The 22,880-nt window shown below is 55.1% G+C and overlaps 10 protein-coding genes across 10 annotated transcripts; 5 read left to right on the top strand and 5 right to left on the bottom strand.

Moving 5' to 3' along the window:
- Window positions 1–2,888: 2,888 nt before the first annotated feature.
- On the top strand, window positions 2,889–4,074 carry IUM83_16702 (DDRGK domain-containing protein 1; the record flags this gene model as incomplete). The annotated part of the gene is made up of 4 exons (XM_067941605.1): window positions 2,889–2,987; window positions 3,067–3,251; window positions 3,330–3,396; window positions 3,478–4,074. 4 exons carry the CDS (start codon window positions 2,889–2,891, stop codon window positions 4,072–4,074), a joined length of 948 nt encoding a protein of 315 aa, XP_067783817.1.
- A 127-nt stretch (window positions 4,075–4,201) lies between these two features.
- On the bottom strand, window positions 4,202–6,048 carry IUM83_16701 (Coiled-coil domain-containing protein 11; the record flags this gene model as incomplete). The annotated part of the gene is made up of 6 exons (XM_067941604.1): window positions 4,202–4,885; window positions 4,946–5,212; window positions 5,279–5,387; window positions 5,452–5,538; window positions 5,615–5,701; window positions 5,795–6,048. 6 exons carry the CDS (start codon window positions 6,046–6,048, stop codon window positions 4,202–4,204), a joined length of 1,488 nt encoding a protein of 495 aa, XP_067783845.1.
- A 995-nt stretch (window positions 6,049–7,043) lies between these two features.
- IUM83_16700 (catalase/peroxidase HPI) lies at window positions 7,044–7,822 on the top strand (the record flags this gene model as incomplete). Its single annotated transcript, XM_067941603.1, has 3 exons — window positions 7,044–7,055; window positions 7,255–7,538; window positions 7,642–7,822. 3 exons carry the CDS (start codon window positions 7,044–7,046, stop codon window positions 7,820–7,822), a joined length of 477 nt encoding a protein of 158 aa, XP_067783799.1.
- A 1,107-nt stretch (window positions 7,823–8,929) lies between these two features.
- Window positions 8,930–10,778, top strand: IUM83_16699 (Protein involved in sister chromatid separation and/or segregation; the record flags this gene model as incomplete). Its single annotated transcript, XM_067941602.1, has 7 exons — window positions 8,930–9,420; window positions 9,499–9,648; window positions 9,711–9,747; window positions 9,829–10,000; window positions 10,211–10,254; window positions 10,334–10,385; window positions 10,456–10,778. 7 exons carry the CDS (start codon window positions 8,930–8,932, stop codon window positions 10,776–10,778), a joined length of 1,269 nt encoding a protein of 422 aa, XP_067783875.1.
- Window positions 10,779–11,992: 1,214 nt separating this feature from the next.
- On the top strand, window positions 11,993–13,927 carry IUM83_16698 (tbc1 domain family member 5; the record flags this gene model as incomplete). The annotated part of the gene is made up of 2 exons (XM_067941601.1): window positions 11,993–12,124; window positions 12,188–13,927. The coding sequence occupies 2 exons, from the start codon at window positions 11,993–11,995 to the stop codon at window positions 13,925–13,927; spliced, it is 1,872 nt and encodes a 623-aa protein (XP_067783874.1).
- A 116-nt stretch (window positions 13,928–14,043) lies between these two features.
- IUM83_16697 (Transmembrane protein 223) lies at window positions 14,044–15,465 on the bottom strand (the record flags this gene model as incomplete). The annotated part of the gene is made up of 8 exons (XM_067941600.1): window positions 14,044–14,241; window positions 14,331–14,504; window positions 14,569–14,640; window positions 14,717–14,832; window positions 14,905–14,953; window positions 15,027–15,065; window positions 15,145–15,283; window positions 15,365–15,465. The coding sequence occupies 8 exons, from the start codon at window positions 15,463–15,465 to the stop codon at window positions 14,044–14,046; spliced, it is 888 nt and encodes a 295-aa protein (XP_067783876.1).
- A 177-nt stretch (window positions 15,466–15,642) lies between these two features.
- IUM83_16696 (uncharacterized protein) lies at window positions 15,643–16,399 on the top strand (the record flags this gene model as incomplete). Its single annotated transcript, XM_067941599.1, has 6 exons — window positions 15,643–15,695; window positions 15,783–15,905; window positions 15,979–16,042; window positions 16,133–16,153; window positions 16,225–16,295; window positions 16,363–16,399. 6 exons carry the CDS (start codon window positions 15,643–15,645, stop codon window positions 16,397–16,399), a joined length of 369 nt encoding a protein of 122 aa, XP_067783802.1.
- Window positions 16,400–16,613: 214 nt separating this feature from the next.
- On the bottom strand, window positions 16,614–17,036 carry IUM83_16695 (uncharacterized protein; the record flags this gene model as incomplete). Its single annotated transcript, XM_067941598.1, has 1 exon — window positions 16,614–17,036. One exon carries the CDS (start codon window positions 17,034–17,036, stop codon window positions 16,614–16,616), a length of 423 nt encoding a protein of 140 aa, XP_067783862.1.
- A 304-nt stretch (window positions 17,037–17,340) lies between these two features.
- Window positions 17,341–18,219, bottom strand: IUM83_16694 (uncharacterized protein; the record flags this gene model as incomplete). The annotated part of the gene is made up of 1 exon (XM_067941597.1): window positions 17,341–18,219. One exon carries the CDS (start codon window positions 18,217–18,219, stop codon window positions 17,341–17,343), a length of 879 nt encoding a protein of 292 aa, XP_067783880.1.
- A 1,769-nt stretch (window positions 18,220–19,988) lies between these two features.
- On the bottom strand, window positions 19,989–20,888 carry IUM83_16693 (uncharacterized protein; the record flags this gene model as incomplete). The annotated part of the gene is made up of 1 exon (XM_067941596.1): window positions 19,989–20,888. One exon carries the CDS (start codon window positions 20,886–20,888, stop codon window positions 19,989–19,991), a length of 900 nt encoding a protein of 299 aa, XP_067783879.1.
- Window positions 20,889–22,880: the final 1,992 nt, after the last annotated feature.

The raw sequence follows: 22,880 nt of genomic DNA, 5'->3' as shown, positions 1-22,880 counted from the left end.
CCCTCAGATGCACCGTGATCATAGCGTAATCTGCAGAGCATGTTGAACCTGAGCGTGGAAATGGTGTCTCTACACACTTCCTCCTGACTCACACCCTGTGAGTCACACCCGGGCTGCGCATATTCCCATCCTAAACTGCATCATACGCGGCATCTTTTCACGCAAGATCAAGTGTGCAACATGATTGCTATCTACTTCACTCGACCAAACTTTAGTAAACATAGGAACCCCTTCAGTCTAAAGCGATTCTTATGTTTATCTCTGTCAATGCGTTCATTCTCCAATTTACTTGCATTGACACAATGCTGAGCGCGAAACTCCTGTTTATCTGCGTGGGCTTGCTCGGTGCGGCCATCTCGGAGGCGACCATCTCAACTACGCGATGCCGGGGGAGCTTGCTGATGGGCGTCAAGCTCACTGGCTTTCCGATTGGCAAGGCCTCCGATGTCAATGCTTATGACGGGTGCTGCGCCATCTGCGCCAAGACGAGGGGCTGCACTGCGTTCACCTGGACCAAAGAAAGGCGCGGCACGTGTTCGTTGTTGAGGGTCGCGCTAAAATCGATTCCGGAGGAGGGCTCTGTCTCGGGAGCTATCTAGGCTGGAGTCCCGACATGCCGAATTCTGCTCGATTTGTTCGAGTTGTGGTGCGTTCGTCTAAGACAAGGATCGTCGAGGGATAAACATTCAAATGAGAGAAACCATTACGGTAGTACCATTTCTTCGGGAAAGCATGATAGCGCTGAACCTTTTTTATGTGTGTGTGTGTGTGGGGGGGGGGGGGTCGAAGAACCTCCTTCATTCACCATTATTGAACCTGTAGCAACTCCCAAGTCCTCCAATTTAAAATAGAAATGGAACCGTGGAAACACGATGAGTGAGTCATTTTTTTACGCTCTAGAGGATCTGCCATGACACCGTTTAGGAAACTGTCCCTAGCCCCCCACTAAAACGCTGTAGCGTCTGGAAACGACCCTTGAGTCTCTTTCACACCTTTTCAGGGCCGTTCTTAACGGAGCGGGTGTGCGGTAGGCTCGGTAGGCCCGGGTAGGCTGCGCACCGGCTCTGTGCAGCAGTCGGGACTACCTCGAGGGAATTTTCGATCACGGATCGGTAGGCTCCCTACGCACACCACGATGGGGGGGGGTGCGCTGTCCGTGGTAGGCTGCCCAGATTCTGACTCTCCATCCAAATGGAACGCCCTCGAGGGTTGCTGCGCACCATTGTCCAGCCCAGCGCGAGCTCCTCTGACTTGCTCTTGGGTCCCAGCGCTGACGGCGTGTCTACCTCCGACACCCAGGACACGACAATCGCATGCACCTTCCGTCCTCTCGCTCAAGCAGACGAGTTGTCTGGCTGTAGTGGCGGCAGTCATTCTCCCCGCCTAGCGCAGTATGCGAGCAGCGAATCCACGTTCCCCCCACCAGCGCGACACGAGTATCACCAGGCAGAGGAGGAGAAGTGTGAGGATATCATCGAAAGCAGTGAACGCACTGATGCCCTGCTCGCTGGCCATGATTTTGTTCGTGCGTCGGCTTCCGCTGATGCTGCTTCTCTATACCCTGAACTGGACTTTATCACTCTCGGCGACGTTGAAGTCATTATGGAGGAACTCACATCTAGCGAGTGTGCAGGTGATGATCAGTACACGGAGCAGCACACGGAGCAAGTGCAGAACGAGAAAAAAATATTCCTGTACATCAAAGATCTACCCGGGTCGTCGTTTCAGTACAAGCAACTACGATTTTTGTGCAAGAAGCTAGGTGTCCATGGCTACAAGAACAAGACCAAAGCAGCTATAGTCGACTTGATCATTCAGAGGAAGATTAACGAGACTTCTTGCGATGCGTTGTTTGAGAAGAAGAAGAAAACTCGAAGTGATCCACCCCTGAAGCAGAAGCAATGCCCTTTTAGACTTTTGAACGTTTTGTTTTCTGACGAATTTGCTGGACGATTAGCCAGTCTTGGTGACGTGAATCCTGCTATTATCGTGTACCATTGTGCGGAGAAGCTGCAGCAGATATGGAAGAATCTGCTAAAGGACTACAGTCAGCCATGCATAAACTTCAAATACAACTTCAAATACAGCTTCGTGACTACACTTTGCAAACTCAGCTGCTGTCCTCTCGATCTCTTCGTGTGTTCTCGGAAGCTTGATGGCCAGAGCATGGCATGTGGTTATTGCGTTAACCCCCTTATACAGGCAGCGATAAAATGAAGCGTGGCTAATGTGGCCAATAGTGCAAATGTCGAGGTAAGATCCGCCAGCTAGCCATCGCAGTGTACAGTGCAAAACTACCTCGGCAGAAATCGGGGCTTCGCCCGTGCGAACCGTCGACATGAGCGCATCTACCTGCAGATTTGGGCGCAGCAACTCCAACAGATGATCAAAAGAACCTTCATCCATCCGATAATTCCTCTCAAACGAGCTTCGCCGCCGTTGGACTGCTACGTGGTCGCTCCAAATGATCCGCTGCTGACAGAAATAATCTTCTCTAATGGCAAGCGCCTGCGTCGCTGCAGCGACACACACGACAATGTCATTCATCTCTTCAACACTGGACGAACTGCTCCATTCCTCGTCGTCCGTATCGACTAGCTGAGGGAACATACGTATATCTGCCACAGGAGGTTCGGGGCGTTTTGTGAATGAGACAATTTCTCGGACACAGGTACAGTCTGGTACAGCGGCCTACCACCCTACACTCCGTCATTCTTAACGACGACGCGCAGAGTGGTACTCTCTACGCACACCGCACACCCAGCCTACCGCTCCGTTAAGAACGGCCCTCAACGCATTCGTTCTCGACGAGGAGTAATTGAAGTGAGTTGTGTGTCATACACTAAATATGATTCGGTGGAAAGGCCTCTATACTTGCATAATCTAAAATGCTGTCGGACGGCGCGCTGCTGGCCATCTCGCTCGGGGGCCTGGGCGCCACGGTGCTGCTGGTGCTCTTCTTCGCGGGCTTCTTCTCGGGCGCGAAGGTGTGCTCTCCGCTCTGTCCAGCCATGCAACTCCCGTGCGCGTTTTCCCTCTCTAACCTGATGCTTCCACCCCGTATAGAAAGTGGCAGACGGCCGAGCTCCGGACCAGGCCGAGGCGGTCCGCGGCGGCGACAGAGGCGGCTTAGCGGCGCTGCGCAGGCGCAAGGACAAGAAGAAGCGCAATGCCGAGCAGCAGGAGGCCGCTGCGCCCGCGGCTGCGGCTCCGAACGAGCCCCAGGAGGCCGAGGAAGAGCCCGTCGAGCCGTACGTGGGTCGGAATATTACGGTAAAATATCTGTCGCGGGCGGTAATTAATTATCCCAATGTGCTGCTGAGCTGCAGACGAGCTATGACCAAGAAGGAGCTGCAGAAGGAGCTGAAACGGCGGGAACGAGAGGAGCTGCGTCGTGTACGTGGCTGCTATGGACCAACAGAGTCGGGGAGTTGTGATGCAGCGACATAACTCTCGGAATATTGTGTGGCTGTGCAGTTCGACCAGCAGCAGCGTGAAGAGCGCCAGCGCATTGCGGAGGAGAAGGAGGCGGCCTACCAGAAGAAGCGCGAGGAGGAAGCCAAGGCCGAGGAGGCGCTGGAGGAGCAGCAGCGCAAGGAGAAGGAGGAGAAGGAGCGCAAGGAGAAGGAGGAGTTCGACCAGTGGAAGGACATGTTCACGGTCGAGGAGCAGGGCTCCAAGCTGGCGGAGGACAGCGAGGAGAGCCAGCAGCTGCTGCAGGAGTTCGTGGACTTCGTCAAGGCGCACAAGGTGGTGCTGCTGGAGGACTTGGCCTCGGAGTTCAACTTGGCTACACAGGACGCCATCGACAGAGTCGAGTCGCTGCAGGCAGCCAACCGGCTTACAGGCATCGTGGACGACCGCGGCAAGTTCATCTACATCACGGAGGAGGAGATGGACAAGGTGGCCAAGTTCATTCAGCGACGTGGACGCTTAGGCTTCGGTGAGCTCTCGAAGGAGTGCAACAAGCTCATCCGACTAGACGGAGAGGCCGACAAGAACGCAACCAGCTCGCTGGACTGGCTCAACAGCGAGGAGCAGCCTGAAGGAGCAGTTGCCGACCTGTCCACTTGATTGTGGTTGTGAAATGCGCCGTGATGCAGCAATAAGGTGTTACGTTGTGAGTAGCGGCGAATCATGCATTCTGAAATGTATTTGCTGACACGTGGAATTGCATCCGATACTACGCGGTCCCGTCGAATTATGCGTCGAAGTACCATTGAGCAGTCTTTCGGCGGTAGTTGGTGGGCGGCACGTGGGCGGAGAACTGCTTGACGCGCTGTTTGTGCTGCTTCTCGGCGAGCTGCATGCGCTTGAGCTCCAGAAACTCGGCCTGCTTCTTTTGCTCCTCCGCGATTCGCTTCTCTTCCTGCTGGCGCAACAGGTCCGACTGCGTACGTTTCAGCTCTTCTCGCCGCTCTTCCTGTTCGCGAAGCTCTTTCTGCAGTGCCTCCTCGGCGTCACGCTTGAGCTGGTTCATGTATGCCGTATCCTCTTGCTTGGCTTGGATTTTGTTGGTGCGCTTGGTCTCGATCTGGTTGTCGCGGGAAATTAGTACTTGGCGCAGAAGTTCTTGGCGAGCAGCTTCTTCAGCGTTGTGTCGTGCGTCATGCTTAGCCCAGACCTCATTTTCCATGTCTTTGCGGAGCTTGTCCAGGTACGACGAGTCCTCCGCCTCAGTTTCCATTTGCCGCTTGAGCATCCGCTGATACTCGAGCTGATCCTGTCGGAACTTGTCTTGCAGTTCCTTTTCACGACGTTGCGTGTCAGCTTCTAGTGCTAGCGCTTGCTCCAGCAACCGCTGGTCATAGAGCCGCTCGCGCTCTGAGGCCATGCAATTCGATTCCACGCGTTCTTGGTTAAACTTCTTGACGTCCAAAGCTCGCTGCAATGCATACAAGCTGTTAGCTAGACTCACTCGAATCCGAGCTGTACATGTACGTACCATGATCTCCTTCTCACGGTTCTTTCTCTCTAGATCCTCTTCGACTTGCTTTAGGCGCTCCCACTCGCTGAGTTGGTCGTGGTCTTCTCTTCGTTTGCGTTCTTCTGTCTCAGCTCTCCTCTTCTGCACTAGATCTACCTGAAGATCCAAAATATTCTTCATCTCTTCGTTGCGCTTCAACGCCATTTCCACATCTCGGCGGTCGCGCTCCTCTTTCACCAGCCGATCTTCCTCCCAGAGCTGTGCCATTTTGATCTCGATCTCGCGCTAGCATACGAAATGAATCAGATCAGCCTCAAGTTCGAGAAATGAAGGTAGACGCAAAGCATATACCTCCTGTTCAGCTATCAGCCTTCTCTCCGTAAGTTGCCTGTCTCGATCTTGTAGTACAAGCTGCTGGACCTTGTTCGAATCTTCCACTCGACAATCATCACATGATTCACTATCATCAAACACAACCTCAGTCATCAATGATAGACGTTGCTATCACTACCAAAGTCACCTACCGATACTGCTGCATTCGCTTCTCCTCCACGATCGCCTGGCGCTCCCTTTCGCGTCGTTCTTTCAGCTCCAACGCGCGCCTAATCATTCTGTGAATCGCCAACGAGGGTACCGAGGTTCAGTCTTCAATTCTACCCTCAGCAGGAGACTTTTAATACTACGCACTTCTGCTTCCTGTCTTCTGGTGTTTCCACGTTGGCCAGACACTCGTCTCTCCACTCCTCCATCTCTCGATTGTACAGCTCCGCCAGCCTATTGCATCAACATCCATAGCTATTAGGATAAAGATGTGATCGTCTCGATCTCAACTTCCAGAGCTCCGTTCGACACGGGAATCATCCGTACCGGAGCCTTCTCGAGTGGAGCTGCGACTCATGCTGGTTCTTGAGCTGAGCTACCGTCCGCTGCACCTGTTTGTCCTCCCCCTTGTCGTAGAGCGAGTCCTCCCATTCCGCGCGGGAGTTGAGCCTCGCGAAGCCCTTGACGGACGTCGCGTAGCTGGCCAGATGGTCTTCTCGCTGCCGTCTCTTGAGGATGAGCGACTCGCCCACGCCCCGAGCGCCTGAACCTGCGCGGCGCGTGCTGAAAGGCGCCGCCATGGCGAGCAAGACGGCGGAGAGGAGGAAGTCAAGCGATGCCTGCGAAGGGACACGTCCAGCAATAGCAGTGTAGCCATTTTGGAAGTTGAAGCCAATTTATAGACAAGTGTAGCCATCTTCGTTCTCAGAGCAATCTTAAAAGATCTCATTAGAGACCTTTCGAAGCGATTGTTGTTTGTGGCTTGTGGGAACCCCAAAAACATCCACGTGTCGCTTCGGACCGATCGTATCCCACAAATGCTTCGTGAAAGATCGGCGTAGTCGCCCCTGTATCCAACATGTTTGTTGGATGTTGGAACCTCTTCGAGGTCGCTAAACTCCTATGTTTGATACCCCGTACCGGTAGTCAACCTATATGTTATTGGAGTGTTTCATGGGACCCTTGAGGATCGCCTTCGCTCCCTGGCAAGGAGCCCACGGGCGTGTGGCGAAACGTACTGCTCGGTGAATTTAAGTGGTTGTCGTAGTCTACCAGTGGTAGATAACACTTCATCTCACGATGAAACGGGTCTAACCCTCCACAGTGTGCGAGTGGAGAAGTTGCCGCCAAACACCACGGCCAAAGTGCTTCAGATGGATCAAGGCATTATCCATTGTATCAAGACGCAAGTACTATCGCAGAAAATACTCCTGGCTTTGGATCGCTTAGGAGAAGAAGTTCTCTGGATTTTATCCAGTCCAGTCCAGAGTAGTTGGGGCGATACAAGTGTGCGTACTAGTCCCTATATAAACACAGATCCTTGAATCTCTTATAAAATGACAAAAGAATAATGTATCGGGACAAATCTGCTAGATATTATACATGGGCGGATAGCATATTATCCAGTGCGTGTTGCTTGAGTCTTTTACGGGCGACATTCGCGTGACAAAATAATCCGGATGTTGCTTGTAGCGCATAACAGGGGGGGGGGGGGGGGGGGGGGGGGGGCTGGCCAGGCAGTAGATATCCGCACGGCTACATGTACATGTAAAACAAACGCACTACAAATAGATCAATGTCATTCTCGGTTGGTACAATCCTTCGACTCCATACTCCCTCCCTAACCGAGGCTGCGTTGTTCGATGATCTCCCGGACGCCCGTAACTGAAAGCAGGCGTCTCCGTGCTCAGCTATTCATGCTTTTTTTTGCCAAGTCCCAGTAACACCAGAATTGCGTGGCTATTAGCAGGCATCTCAGGACCCAACTATCCAGGCTCTCTTGCCAGGTCCCAGCAACACCACGTCGCTTCTCGCAGCAGAAGAACTGGCCGGTGAACGCCGGTGTGGACAAGATCATCTCCGCGCTGGAGCCCGTGAAGGAGTCGTACCCGACGCTGTCGACGGCCGACCGAATCGAGCTGGCGGGCCACGTGGCCCTTGGCGACACCGGCAACGTGACCATCGACTTCGTGGGCGCAGCCGACGGGAACGGCACGGAGATCCTGGCCCCGCAAGAGTACTACAACACGGCACTGATCTCCGTGCGCGACAACATCAAGACCCTGCGTGTGTGAGGAGGTGGATCTGGCTGAACGTTCGCGCAGCGTGGCGCAGCAGAAGGCGCTGGGTCGTACAGCAGCGACTCGCTCACGCTGTCGAACGAATAACTTCAGGTTCTCCGGAACGAGACGTGGACCGAGGTACCCGTCGGAGAAGGCGTACAAGGCAGAGGGCAAGGACAAGTACATGATGGACACGGACCTGGCGCTGCTGGCGGCGCCTGAGTTGAAGGAGGCGGTGCAGCTGTTCGCTTCGGAGGAGGGCGTCTTCAAGCACGTGTTCTCTTCGGCGTGAGCCAAGGTCATGACAGCCGACCACTTCAACGCGAGCAGCTACTATGCAGGGCAGCTGCGAGTGTACGGTATCCTAGTCGATAAATACAGTTGACCCTGCACACCCCCAGTGCAAGTGCGGTAGCATAATTAAAGTGAAGTTTCTATGATCGACTGGTTGCTTGCCTTTCTTTCATTCATCAGCGTGATGGCACTCTTCTCACTCGTAGAGGTTCTGTTCATAGTGGTCTGACATAGGCGCCGTGGACCAGCGCAGTGTGGACCAAACTTACTCTCTTTGGCGCTTGCTGAGCAAGGTAGGCGGCTCTTTTGGGGTCAGCGGTGCTGTTCGCGGCACAACCACCAACTTCGGGATCGCCCATTCACGCCAACTCAAGAGGCACTGGCAGAAACAGAGAGGCTGTGTAGCTTAGAAGCAGAACTTACTTCATGATAAAATCCAGAGCTTCTCCGTGCTTTAGCACGGCTTAGTAGATAATCCATACAAAGTCGACCTCCTGACTTCCCTAATGTGGTGAGAGACGGCGTTAGTCCTGCGACAACACAGCACTGTTGGAATCATTCGGGACTTGTCAGCAAAACCAAAATAAAGAATATACTTCACTAATTCAATAAAACATTATAATATAATAATAATAAAGTATATTATACTTTCGGAATATGTATAAATCAGGCGTTCCTTATTGACGCACAATACTGTAACAACAAACGCCATACTCGAGAACGAAGCGTGGGGAAGTGCGCGGATAGCTGCTACCAAATTTGTATCCCTACCAAGACAATCATTCAGACCTTCTTGGTGTTCACAAATGGAACAGTTGTCTTGCCAAAGTACACCTTTTCCAGGCCAAGTTCACAAAGAACAAAATCAAATGCACTGAAACCCAAACCAAATGCACAATGTGCAAGTTCAAGTGCACAATCCTACTATATAGAATGTTCCGACTTTTATTATGTTTAGTAGGTGATCCAGCCGTAAGGATTCGCCATGTTCCTAGTGTAGCCATTTCATAGATTGCGTCATCCGAATTGTCTCGAAAAGTGTATGCTGCACTCTCACCAGCGTCACAACGGAATTGGCAGCATTGCGCACACCTCCTCGTCGACCATGACAACGCTGAACGTGCATTTCAAGGGGCAGACGCACGCGCTGGTTCTCCCCACCGCGTCGCCCACAGTCGGTGACCTGCAGGCGGCCGTCGAGCGCGTCTCGGGCGTTCAGCAGGACGCGCAACGGCTGTTCCAGCAGCGGCGGCGCGTGGACTGCAGCGACGCCGCCCGAGCGCTGGCGGACGCGTGCGACTGCAGCCCTGACGCAGCGCCGCTGACGCTGATGGCCGGTGCGTCAGCCGCGCAGATCCAGAGCATGAAGAGCGCGCAGGATGCGGCGCAGAGGGAGATGCGGGTCCGGGAGAGCCGCCGCGTGGTCGACATCTCCCGTAGGAACCAGGGCCTGCAGGCGCGCGACGCCGTGGCCACGAGCTACCGCTTCCACGCCATCGAGCCGCTGGGGAACTTCTCGGACAAGCACAAGGCGCAGGAGATTTTGGAGAGGCTGGCCAATGACCGTGGAATTCTGGCGGTCATGGTGAAGCACAAGTACGGCTACATTCATTGCTTTTGGCTCGTGGAGGTGGTGCTGGGAGGTTGTTGATGTGGTTACGTTGTGTTTGGCAGGTGGAGCGTCGGTGTTTTGGCGGAGATGCCGCCGGATGGGAAGGTGGGGGTGGACCCGGTGTGCGTGCTTGGGCTGAACCAGAACAAGGGCCAGAAGATCTTGCTGCGACTGCGTACGGACGACTTGCTGGGATTCCGCAAGTTTTTGAGGTGCGTGGTTATTTTGTTGTGCTCTGAATCGGAGCAGTACTCATTGCTGTTTTTTCTGACAGCATTAAAAAGGTGTTGTTTCACGAGCTTTCACACAACGTAAGTTCTGTCGTACGGCAAGTATAACCTTGCGACTAGAGTGCTTACTGACGTAGAGATTTTTGTGTTATTGTGTGGTAGGTCCACTCGGAGCACGACTCCAAGTTCTACCAGCTGATGCGACAAGTTGAAAAGGAGTGCAATGAGTTAGACTGGACAAGCTCCCACGGAGCTGCAGTTGGGGGCACTCGGACGGCGCCACACGACGAGATTACTCCGGAAATTAGTAGTTCGAGTGGTCATCGGTTGGGTGGTGGGTCTGCAGGGACTAACCGTCTGCTAAACTCAGCACCACCAGCGCCAGTTGCCACACAATTTCCTGCAACTACCACGAACGCGGGGCTCCCTCGTCCAGCTCAGCCCCGGTCGACCGAACCCAAGAATGTGTTACCTGCTACCGTTGACCTATCGGGGGATGTTGAGATGGAGGGAACCGTCTCAGAGGCCACTGCTGCACCAATAGCTTCGCCTCAGCAAGATGAAGCTTCTCAGTCTCATTTAAATATGGTAAGGAATGCTGCCATGAGTGCGAAGCAGTCATAACTTGATCTAACATTTCGTGTTGTGTGTTGTATAAATACGGAAGACTGAAATGCACGAGCGAACAGTTGACGAGGAAGTCGCAACATTGGCCATGAGTAGGTTTGCATCCATGTTGCTACAATGGTTTGTTCGCCTGCTGACATTTTTGTACTTTTGGTACAACAGGCGACCGCGAGCGAAGAGTCCATGACGCAGTGCGGCATTTGCAAACTCAGTACAGCCCCGACGCTATTGCCAAGGCCGTCTCTCTTCTCCACAAAATCGTATCCAACATCATTACCCACCCCGCCGACATCAAGTTTCGCTCGATCCGCAAGGCGAATCGGCTGTTCGAGGGGCAAGTAGCCAGATTCCCGGAGTGTCTCGAGTTCCTGTTAGCTCTAGGCTTTGAGGACCAGGCCGACAAGTTCGTGCTTGTCCGCGAGGACCCGGCGCTACTCTGGATCGGCCGCTCCACGCTGGAAGTGCTGCTGCCCGCTGCAGCCTAATTCCTTGTACTAATCTTACGAGTACCCCTCGACACGGGTATCTATACTTTGCTAAATTTTCATTTATCTGAACAGACTATACCCGATGCTCAACAAGCACCACTCTTGCGCTTCGTAACTCGAGATCCAGCCAGAAGGAGTAACGATTTCCATTCAACTCGTTGAGCAACCAACACTCCACGTCCGAGCCGCTGGAGGTGTACCGGACATTGGAAAACGAGAAGCCGAAAAGACAAACCAACTACAGTATCCCAACCCACGTTGTTAACTTCAACTTGTCTTTAACCCCTCGATGGGCACCAAACTATCCTTCACCTTCGGACTTCAACCTCCCTACCGAGAGTGCTTTCAATAACTCTCCAGCCCGCACAAGCCCCTCAGCAGCGAACTCGGGGTACCGCAGCAGCTTTGACGACGTCGAAGCTTTCCACTCGCACCGTCAGCGTACCGTTGATGGTGGCGTCCCTGCTAATGGCTGCGATGCACGCCTGCTGCGCGCGACTTGAGGCGTACCGCGAGAAAATATTCAACCTTGAATTTCAACGGCAATGGCAGTGCGAGGACAACACTGAACGTACCCAGTGCATGGTAGGGACCGTAGCAGAAGATTTAACAGAGTGAAACCAAGTGTCGCCAGCATTGCATAATACTGAATAATCGCATGTATACGAGCCACGGCTGTCTCTGCCGGATAAGTGGAGAATGAACTCATAGTGTGTGCACGGTCATACGCAGTGGATGTCGGGCAGAGATCGTTTTCACCAACAATACCCTGCGGGTTGGGAGACCTGTTACACTATTTGCCTTATGAGTTAACGCTTAGTGTGGAGCCAGCATACCTTACTTGAATCCAACTTTTATATGTACTGGTTCGGGCGAGAACCTGGTGGTTGGTGGCCTTCCCAGTCGTGGCCCACAACCACAACCTCCTCGCTCTTGCGTTCGTCAGTCGAAAACCACAGCAAAGCCACCACTAGGAAGTGAGCCAACGCATTTTGAGATCAAAGCACAGCGACCTATCAAACCGCCTATTTTCCACCCTCAAAACAGCCTGAAAATCTCGAAAGGGCGCGAGGACGAATCTTCAACACGCATACTGAACCCTCGTCACTCGAAACCAGATTTTGCTTCGATTCGGAATAGCACGCCACTTGGGGACTTGCGCTACTAGCGACCAGTCAGTCAGTCAGTCAGTCAGTCGGTCAATTGAGCCCATGGAGGTGCTGCGCTTCCCGCCGTCGTCTCCGAGCGCCCCCCGCGGCGGCCAGGCGCCCCCGCCCGCCAACGTGTGGGAGCGTCTGCTGCAGACGTTCGCCGTGCCGGCGCCCGCCGCCAACCGCTACCTGGTCCGTCGCGTGCTCTCTCCTAAGTTTTAGGCTAACTTTTAACTCTTGCTCATTGTCGCGCAGCCAAAGTTGAAGGCCGGCCCGCTGCTGCTGGAGGTGGGGCAGCCGCCCGAGTGGAAGCCCTTCGAGGTGGTGCTCGCGGGCGCCAGCGCCGCCGACCTGGGGCTCTACTACTACCCGCACAAGGAGGCCGCCGCGCCCCTGGGCTGCATCCGCCTGCAGAGCGCGCACATCGACAGCCTCGAGGAGGTGCTCATGGTCGTGGCCAAGGACAAGACGTGGTTCCTGTGCGCCGACCACGTGCGCGACGCCAGTGACTGGTGCGACGCCATCTGCGCCGCCATCGAGCGCGTGAGTAACGGCGATGGGGCCACGCAGCACCAGCCGGAGCGGCGCCGACGGCTCAACAGCAGCGCGTCGGCCGTCACGCTGTCCGAGCTGCAGTCGCGCGGCGCCAAGGCCCGCGTGGACGAGTTCCTCGAGGTCTTCGTGCGCTCCACGAGGGAGGACATGTGTCTGCAGGCGGCTAAAGGTGCGCTCTCCTGGTCCTGCATGCGCGGCCTCGCGTGGAAAGTGTGGCTCGAGTACATCCCCGGAGACGTGCCGTTCAGCCAGTGGGCGCCCATCGCCCGCGACAAGCGCCAACGCTACGAGAAGCAGCGCAACAAGCAGAGCTTGTTCCAGGACCTGCTCGTCGGCAAGCAGCGGCCCGATGAATTTTTGACCATGTGCGAGACCTCGGCGGACAACCTGCTGTACAGCATCTACAAGGACGTCCGTCGAACGCGCGGAGATATGCCCTACTTCCGCGACCCCGTGGTGCAGTGCCTGCTGATTCGCGTGCTGTATGTCTACTCCACGACGCACTCCGAGATTTCGTACAATCAAGGCATGGGCGAGCTTTTGGCGACGCTGGTGTACCTACTGTATATTGAGCAGTGGCCGATCGAGGAGGACGACATCGAGGAGGTGATCGCTGGCGACTACGACGTGGAACCTGACGGACGTCTCAGTGGATCCTACTTCTTCCCTGCAACTTCCCCTACGAAGGAACAGGCGGAGGACACCAGTACTGAAGAGGAAGACACTTCGTACGTCTACGTGGAGAGTTTCATCAACATCCAGAACGATGACTCGTTCCTCGACCGTGACACTTTCCTCCGCTTGGCTCCGTTTGCCGGAGGGTCAGGACGATATTACGAATGCTGCCGTGATGCTGCAGATGAAATCGTGCGCGAGCTTACTTCTTCCGAGTTCATTGAGCACGATGCCTACATTTTGCTGGATGAGCTCATGTTACGCATGGCAGGCACGTACTGTCCGCACGTTCGGCTTCCACGCAGAAACTCTCGTAGTGAGAAGCCGCTGAGCTCAGCAGACCAACTCCCATCGTCTCCTCTTGACGACCAGATGAATCGCATCCACCACCACATTTTGAGCCGGTGCGATCCCCCCACTGCGAGGCATCTTGCTAAGCTAGGGGTGGAGCCGCAGATTTTCCTGCTGCGATGGGTGCGCGTGCTGATGGCACGAGAGTTCGAGACGCCGCAGGTGTGGCAAATCTGGGATGCCATTTTCAGTATCACGCCGAGTGACTTCTCCTTCATCAACCTTCTCTGTGTTGCCGTTGTCCGTGAATTCCGCGAGGAGATTTTAGCAGCCGAGGATGCTACGAACGTCTTGCTCAGCTTACGCGATATCTCTGACCGCATCGAACCCTCCCGGCTCGTGGACAACGCTCGCGAGCTGTACGACGCACTGCTCATTGCCGCAGCGGTGGAAGCCTCGATGGGGTCAGCTTGACAGCGCTGTACCTAACTTAATCAAACCCCCGTTTGACGTTGCTGTTTTTCTCGGCCAAGCCGTAACTCAAAACACTACATTCGACCTCGACGTCAAAGCAGCTAAGCGACCTCTATCTATTTCTTCTTGCCGCCCTTCTTCGAGTTGGAATGCTTCTTGCTGAGCAGATTGCCGTGGCGGGTCTTCGAGCGCGTCTGAGCAGAAAGTTTCCGCTTAGCGTCAGCCTGGGCAGCTTCGGCCTTGAGGTCCACGCGAGGCAAGTCCGTGCGTACTTCGATCGTAGTCTTCTTCTCCATCATCTTTTCGTGGTCCTTCTGTAAATGCCAACACAAGAACAACGTTAACAACCGTTGTTAGGCCACAAAGCGTCTTCATTTGAGGACAGTAGTTTGATGAAACTTACGAAGTTGGTGCGGAAGGTGATCATCCGTTCTAACTTCTCGCGGTTGTAGAACTTGCCCTTGGTGTCCACGAGGTAGAAGCCGCGCGTGTTGGCGAGCTTCAGAATGATGTTGTTCTTGGTGTTGGGGTGCGCCGACACATACGAGATTGGCACGTCAATCGGCGTTCCGAGGTCCTGGAAAATTATGCAGTGATGAGCCATAAGGAATACAACAAGAGCACGCATATCAACAGCGTACCCCGAAGAACTTGTGCGTCGTGAAGCGCAGCTTGTCACCACCCGCGACAACCGAAATGCGCGCAACCGTTCGCTGTCCACAATCAGCCCAGAACCGCATCAGTACCCTCGCACATCAACTCCAATTCAGCACAGAAATCTTCGCCCACCCGCGCGTGAAAACCAATCAGACCGGCAAGAATAATGCTCATGCCGAAACCAATCGAGGAGCCGAAGTCATCCGAGATGAACGAAAAGAACGTCGGCTCGCCCAGCACGGGGTGCACTGCAGCAACATCACAGCCATCAGATAAAACATATCATCCCACCCAACTTTACCACAACCTGCAGCACTCACTCTCCACCAGACTCTGCTCGTACCCCTTCAGCCACGACCAGAACGCAATCTACACAAGCAAAAAGCAGCTCCACTCAGCACTCTCGTCCATCGACCGTCTACCAAATCTCTCTACAACTTACGTGGGCGAGCGATCCCGCCGACATGTAGCCGAAGTAGCCCTGCTCCACACACACACACAGCACACCCTTCAGCACCTGCCTCCTCTCCTCTCAGCGTCTCTCTCTCTCTCCGCCGCACCTTGCGCGGATACTCGTAGAGCAGATCGCCGCCCTGCTGCTCCTGGTGCTCCGGGTGGTTCTCTAGCACCTTGTCCCATAGCTTGGAGTTAGTGAGCTCCTCCTCCTCGTCCTTCTTGGGCTCCTGCTCGGTCGGGGCGCTGGTGACACACAGTGAGAGACCAGGAGTTAGCGTGACAATCAGCCAGTTCTGAGCCGTTGGGGGTGGCAGTTGCACGTACGTGGAGCTGAAGAAGCGGAACACTTGGGCGGAGTCGCTGCGCGAGCCTCGCGCCAGCAGCTGGAGCCGCACGGACGGACGACGCAGCAAGCTGAGCATCATGGTGCACTGGGCTATGGGCCACAGGTTGGAATGGGATGAATCTGGAACGTCAGAATCTGTGTCCGCTCATATTTGAGCTTGACTATAGTTTAATTAAGTGTACATGAAATGGGACATATCGTTCCGGACATTATAAACTGCGTTAGTGCGGACCATTTCCAGATCCACGGTCTCAGCATGAAGCCTCGCGAAGTTCCGGTGGCCAAGCCCTCGGCCGTGCAGAGCTACGTGTGAGCGATAGCGAGTCCTGCTGCAAGATGTGATGCGTCGTCTCTTAATTAGAAAGTAATAATCGGTCATTGCCAATGGAATGGCAGGCCGCAGGTGCTGCTACGTCGAGAGGAGCGAGGAGGTCCGCGGCGCTGGCTGCCGAATGAGCGCAAGCCCGGAGCGTCCAAGCACTCGGCGCTGAAGCAGCAGCAGGACGTCATGAAGATCAAGTGCGCGAGCTGTTGACATGGTGCCACGTTGATATGCTCACGGGCGTTTGATTGTGCTGTGCTGGTGAGACAGGGTTGACATGAACGAGTACTGCTCCGAGGCGGAGGCGGACAAGCTCGACGCGCTGGAAGAAGAGGTGGGTGGATAGTGGGAATCCAGGCTTGGCACGGTTTTATGATGCCTCAGTAGTGCCTCTGCTGACGATTTCGCTTGCTTTGCCTCCCAGGTTGCGATCCTCGAAAGCGAGGTAGGCATGCATTTTTCTCACGAGCAGCGTTCTTCGCCATCTTCCGGCCCTGACCAAAGGCTGCCGTGTAGATGGAGAAGTTCGTCGAAGAGTTCTACGTCGCGGCCGCCATGTTTTCCACGCAAGCGACGGCGCAGAAGGCGTACGTGGCAGTTTGTTGCTGTGATCTGCTCGTCCCCCTTCTCATCTAACGCTAGTCTTCTCCGCAGCCTTCTCACCCGTGTGCAACGGGCTCCTTCGCAATAGAACCAACGCAATCTGTGCGTGCATCCTGCCTTCTTCTTGTTTTAATATTAGAGCACACGGCCCCAACGCCGCGCTGCTGGAGCTGCGCGGGTGTTGCGTCCGCATCTTTACATCTTTTCTTTTCTTCTTCTCCTTTCTTCCTCTAGGTATCCGAGTGTCGATTCTACATTTTACATTGCTCCTGTCCGTCTCTTGTGACTCGTGCCGCTCCAGCTTAGAATATGTCTGGCGGCGGCGGCGGCAGGAACGAGCCCTGGCTGCGCGGCTCGCTCTGCTGCACCACGTACTGCAGCCGGTAGTTGGTGATGCGCAGCTGCTTGACCTGCGACTGCAGGTCGTCGATCACGAGCTGCTGCGTCTCCGCCTGGTGGCGGTACGTGTCCACCTCGCCCAGCGCCGCCTTGAGCAGGCGGTTCTGGTGCTCCGCGGCCTCCAGGCGCGTCTGCATCTCGCGCATCTCGGCCTGCCACTGCTGCAGCTGCCGCTCCTGCTCCTGCACGCGCCGCTGGTTCTCGTCCTGCAGTCGCCGCAGCTCCAGCTGCAGCTGCGGCTGCGGATGCTCGGCGTGCGCCTGGGCCGTGCCGCGCTCCTGCAGCTTGAGCGCGTTGAGCCGCTCGATGGTGGCGTCGAAGTCCATGGCCAGATAGTCGCTTCTTGAACTGTAGGAGAGCTGTACAGTTTGCCTGCATCTCTATCTGACTAGAGTTGACTCGTACTTAGCGTGGTGTATCGAATACACACGAACGGCACGCAGTATTGTGTGGCACACAGCCTCGATTAAGTTCAGATGTAGCCATGAAGAGGGGCCCGTGATGATGGCCACAAAAAGCGACTTTGCCGGAAGATCACGTCGAGTTGTGGCGGAAGTTACCGGTATCGTACATTTGTGTGTGTGTGTTCTCTAGCTAGCTGGTTGATACGTACTCTAGTGTACATGGAGGTCAGATGTCGTCGTAACTGCGCGGTTGCGCCGCGGTGAGGGCGGTGGCGAACGTTTCCGGTCGCAGCAGCCCGATCTGCACGACCTCGTCGTCGTCGTCCGAGGACGAGACGGTGATGCACGTGTCGTCGCTGTCCTCGCTGGAGCGGTGCAGGTGCTTGGCCCGCTGCATCTCGCTGTGCAGCTGCTTCTTGGTGTACACCACGAGCCACCACATACCCAGCACGGTGAACACGGTGCCGCCCACGCCGATCACGATGCGATGCCTGAACGAGGTCTCGCTGAGCTCCACGGCGTCGTCGTCGCTGCCGGCCACCAGGTTTTTGCTGTGGTGGCCAAGGTACGCCCACAGAACAGCGTAGGGAAGCCCCCCCACCGCGGAGGAGACGGCAAACCTGTAGGTCGAGATGTCGGCGATCGCCAGACCGTAGCATTTCACGAGGTGCGGCACGTTGGCCACCTGGATCAGCAGCAGCGGCTTCCAGCTGGAACTCTGCAGCACCGTCGCCAACGCCGCGAACGTCGGGAAGTTGGTTTGCATGTAGGAGCTGATCCGGTCCCTGCCCAAGTGCTTGGCCGCCAGGAAGGCGATCAGCTGGCCGATAGTCTTGCCTACCACGCACAGCAGCGTGCCCGTGACGATGCCGAACATGGAGCCCGCGAGGATCTCGAAGCCCGGCGACGGGATGCACAGTGGGATGCCCACGGCCAGTATGAGCGGCAGCAGCATGGCCCCCATGGCCGGGTTGGCCTGGATCCAGTCCATGCTGCTGGCGATGTAGAGCTTCACGGGCACCATGGTGAGCAGCAGGTAGGTCGCTGCGCAGAACAGCGTCGTCCACACCGCCACCTTGAGCCATCGCCGCTGGGTCGCGGACATCCGCGTCGAGCAGCTGCACCACCCCGCTGCCATGGTTGGTCGAAGAGTAGAGTAGGGTAGGGTGCTCTGTGGTTGGTCGACTAAAGCTGGGGAATAAGGCTGCGCTCCAGGGGCGGCAGGATAAGACGTTGGACCCCAATGCGCGGATGCTAAAGCTGGTGATGGCTTGGAGACCGGTTCCGAAGTGTTTGGTACCCGACAGTTGAGCCCGCCGCGACTGTCGTGTGACACGCTATTCATAGGGTTTCTGCACGACGTGTGCAAAGGGAAGCGTAGCAGCTGAAGAACCTCTCCCTATCTGCGTACAACGATATATTGCAATTATTGTGCAACGCTTGCAAGTTTTGACTTACAGTAAAACCCTGTGTACAGCGCTAGCAGGTATTACATATGATATTCGTGGTATGGAAATAGTATGTGATATTACAGTTGTATTATTTGTTTACCGCGGGAGTGCAAAAAGCGATTACGCATAGCGCGGGGAAATCGACCTCGAGGTGCCAAAACGCGCCCCCGACGTGGACCCGGGCTTGGGAGCTGCATTTTATTCCAGACACAGCTCGAGTTGAGCTGCTCAACAGCTATCCATGCATCGAGTTGAAGCGTCCTCGCGCGCGCTCTCGGAAATCCAGGCCTATGGATTGGTCGTGGTGCGGCGCATATCACCTTGTCCAACAAGGTACGGGACAAGGCGGCGAGGCCGGCAAGAGGATTGTCCGCGGAATGGTTTTGCCGTGACGAGAGTACTCAGTTTGATCTAGAAGCGCTGGACGAGAATAGAGGCCGGCAAACGAGCAGCTCTGTCAGCATTCACACAACGGGGCAATTTGGATCCAAAATGCTAAGCCAGTCGGTCTCTGGGGATTGCTCGTCGCCAGTATGCTGTCGTAGCGATCGTCGAGCCATCGGTAGGTCTTCTTCAGCCTGCAGCACCCTGCAACAGCCGGGCCCACTTCGCGAGCAGTATCCAGGCTGGCGAAAAGGAGTTTTCACTTCCCTGAGTGCAAGCTAATTATACGCACGTTCTGGAAATAGAAGCTGTAGTAGTGCGCACGTTTCAGCGATTTCCCAATCCGCGCGGTCAGTCACCACACCATTTTGCCAGATTACTCCGCTCGAGGCATCGCGCAGTCACCCCGCCGAAAATGGCCATTTGCATCATGGTGAACACCACTTTCCGCCTGACATCGAGGCAATATCCAGCGCGTTAGTCGCCGCGTTACCATGGCTCGGCCGCTTGGTGCATCGCCCGCAAATCCATTTGTCGGCGATCGTAGGGGCACCTGGAATGGGTTCACCATCAACTCGATTTCGCATGACTCAGCTGCGCTGGTTGAAGCTCGGCCAGTTATGATAGTTAGCCATAAGCATAGGAGCCGCTTCATGCTTCAAAAATACAATTCAATACAACATACTATTTTGGGAAACTGCACACCATGAAGCCTATTCTTCGGCCATAGGGAATGAATGAAGAGGACGTGCGCAGGTATCGTTTGGTCGGAGACTATAATAGAATCCAGGCTGGAAAAGCAAACACGGACTTTGAGGATTACGACAGTCGCGGCGCTCTCAAGCCTATCGGAAAGGGATTTGCTCTAATGGCGTAAGCAAATGTGCAACAAGTGAGACCTCCGGGCTCAACGGTTGGTCCACACCGAACAAGTGAACGATTCGTCAAGACCAGCCGACCGCTGCTGCTTGTGGAGCTTCTCGCAAACTCACCCTGTTGAAGTTGTAGCGATGCATTCGATTATCTGCCGCTCTGCCGCTCAAGCCCAATCGTGCTGCGTGGGCGTCGATGGACGCACGCACTGCGACGAACCTTTGGCACTGGCGGGCGTCGAGGCGTCGATCTCGATCGAACCTGCTTCGTTGCTGCTGCGGCACTCGCGCTTCTGCAGCTGCCGCTTGGTGTACACCACAAGGACCGTGATGGCCAGCACGGTGAGCGAGACGCCCGTGACGACCATGACCATGCGGCTGGTGGTCATCTCGGTCTCGCCCGACAGAATGGCGGCGATGTCGGTTGCCTGCTCGCCGATGTACGCCAACAGCACGGCGTACGGGACGTTCCCGACGGCCGAAGACACGGCAAACCGCGCCACCGACACGTTGGTGATGGCCAAGCTGTAGATCTTGACAATGTTGGGGATGCTCGAGAGCTGGTAGAGCAGCACGGGCTTCCAGCTCGGACTGTTGAGCACCTCGGAGAAGGCTCGGAAGGTCGGGAACTTGGTGCGCAGGTAGCCGCCGATCATCTCCTTGCCCATGGCGCGGCCCAGCAGGAACGCCAGCGTCGAACCGCCAGTCTTGCCCACCGTGATCACCAGCACCGCGTGCGGCACGCCGAAGAGCGAGCCAGCCACCATCTCCAGCGCCGCGGGCGGCAGACAGAGCGGCACGGCCACCCAAAAGACCAGGACGAAGGCCAGCGTGCCCAGCACCAGGTGGTCCTCCACCCACGCCGTGACGGCCACCAGGTACGCGTGCACAGGCAGCAGCGACAGCAGCAGCACTGCACTAGTGAGCAGGAGGCCCAGGACCGCCAGACGCAGCCACATGTGCCACTTGGGCCGGGCAACGTCGCTCGTCACGCTGATATTGGGACCCGAAGTGGCCCACCGGTCCATGCCATCCGCTGCGCTGTAGTTGGCAACCGACGGGGTCATCGCCTCTAGCTTCTCTCTCCGCCTATGATGGATAGGACTTAAGGGCGTGGTAATGGAGTCTGGGCATTGTACATGTACGGTATAGGCTTGTCACATCATCACTGATGTGACATCACCCTAACCAATGGGAAGTAATCACACGCAATCGATGCATCACCCTAACCAATGGTTATTTGTAACCATACCGTATTGCACGAGATCTCTGCAACCTTGTAAAAAGTACAACTCAAGTGATTTGTAAAAAGTCAAATCTCGTAAAAACTCTGAACCCAGCTACCACAGCCCACCACTCATTCGGAGAGCCCTAAATTAAAATAACCCCCGTGCCGAAGTCTTCCTACCATGCGGCTTGTGCCACATCTGAACAAACAAAAGGACCAAGCCATAGAGGAGGCAAACCTTCGCGGGGTTACAACCGCTCTAGCCGCGAAGTACACCTTTTCCAGGCCAAGTTCACCAAGAACAAAGCCAAGTTCACAAAGAACAAAGCCAAGTTCACAAAGAACAAAATCAAATGCACTGAAACCCAAAGAAAATGCACAATGTGCAAGTTCAAGTGTACAATCCAACTATATCGAATGTGCCGACTTTTATTATGTTTAGTAGGTGATCCAGCCGTAAGGGTTCACGTCACTGCACGCCAAAGCGACCACGTTGAGCTCGACGGCACTCCTTTACTTCCACCAATCGTGCTTGTCCCTCCTAGATTCCACCATCAGCTGAGCTGCCTGCTTTATCCTTGGGTTCGCTCGCCTCGTGCGGCCAAGGGATCTCACGCACGCTGGCCTTTGCTCACTTTGCATCTTTCTTCGTGAGCGCCATGCCGTTTCGCTACAACCGCTACACGCTCGCTCGAGACGCTCTTCCCCCGTGTTGCGACCGCGCAGCTTTGTGCGTCATGCTACCCCCACACGCTCAGATTCTACGTCAAGGTGGCGGCGCTCGAGGACATGTCAGTTGGTTTCAGCAAGAAGCAAGTACTGACAATTGCGTATTTGTCAGGGTATTTATTTGGAAGGTCTACTGTACTTGCTTAAGTGCATTTGGCCCTGCACTTTGTGCATTTGATTTGGGCTTCAGTGCGTTTGGTTTTGTTCTTTGTGAATTTGACCTTGTTCTTGGTGAATTTGGCCTGGAAAAGGTGTACAATATCCACCAAACGACGCTGTACCATTGGGTGAAGGCTCAAACCCCGATCAAGTCGGCGCGCCCCACAAAGACATTTGCGGTAGACACCCCACGGGAGCCGGCGATTACATATCCTGAGCTCGAGAAGAGGTTAGATAACAATTTTTTTATTGTTTAAAGTTATGCTTCTGTTACTAACAATGCATTGACACGTAGGTTGCTGGAATGGGTCACCGAGATGAGGCGTAACCGGTCAAAATGCGTCACGACCGAGTATGGGCGCGCGGTTTGAGCCGAGGCTGCTCTCAAGAGGTCGGAGCGAGCGGTGCTGGAGTACTTGCGCCGGTTAGAGTTCCGGAGCCGGAGAGTGAGACTGTCAACGTAGTAGTAGAAGAAGGGTCTGAGACTGAATAGAATTGCGTGCATGTTCACATTATAAAAATGGATGTCAGTTGTGGAAGGGGTGTCACTTTAACTATTTTTGTCGTGAACTGACTAATTACGCACGGTTCCATCAAATCCGTGGTTGCAGAGATCTCGGTCCTTGCCGAGACCAGGCAACCAAGCCAGTCGATCCTCCGGAAGTCAGCTGAGCTTACTGACTCCCGTTCCTCACAAACCGGTGCCCTCCATCAAAGGATGGACGACGGCACGCGAGCGCTTTTACGGGACACCGAGAGCAACGGCTTCGCGGCTAGAAGTATTACGGCACCCCGGCTATTCGGCGTAGCGGCCCGCAGACTCGGCGGGACATGTCCTTGGTGCGCTCGGCGAGTTCCTTGCCCTACCCGGGCCGACTTGACTCTTGGCGCTATCTGTCAAGACCCTACAAGCTGTGCATCTCGGGTGCTGACGACAAACACA

Source organism: Phytophthora cinnamomi (assembly GCF_018691715.1).
Source record: "Phytophthora cinnamomi strain GKB4 chromosome Unknown Contig95, whole genome shotgun sequence".
Lineage (NCBI taxonomy): Eukaryota > Oomycota > Peronosporomycetes > Peronosporales > Peronosporaceae > Phytophthora > Phytophthora cinnamomi.
Note: the sequence above shows the minus strand (reverse complement) of the source record. Positions and strands in the feature narration are given on the sequence as shown.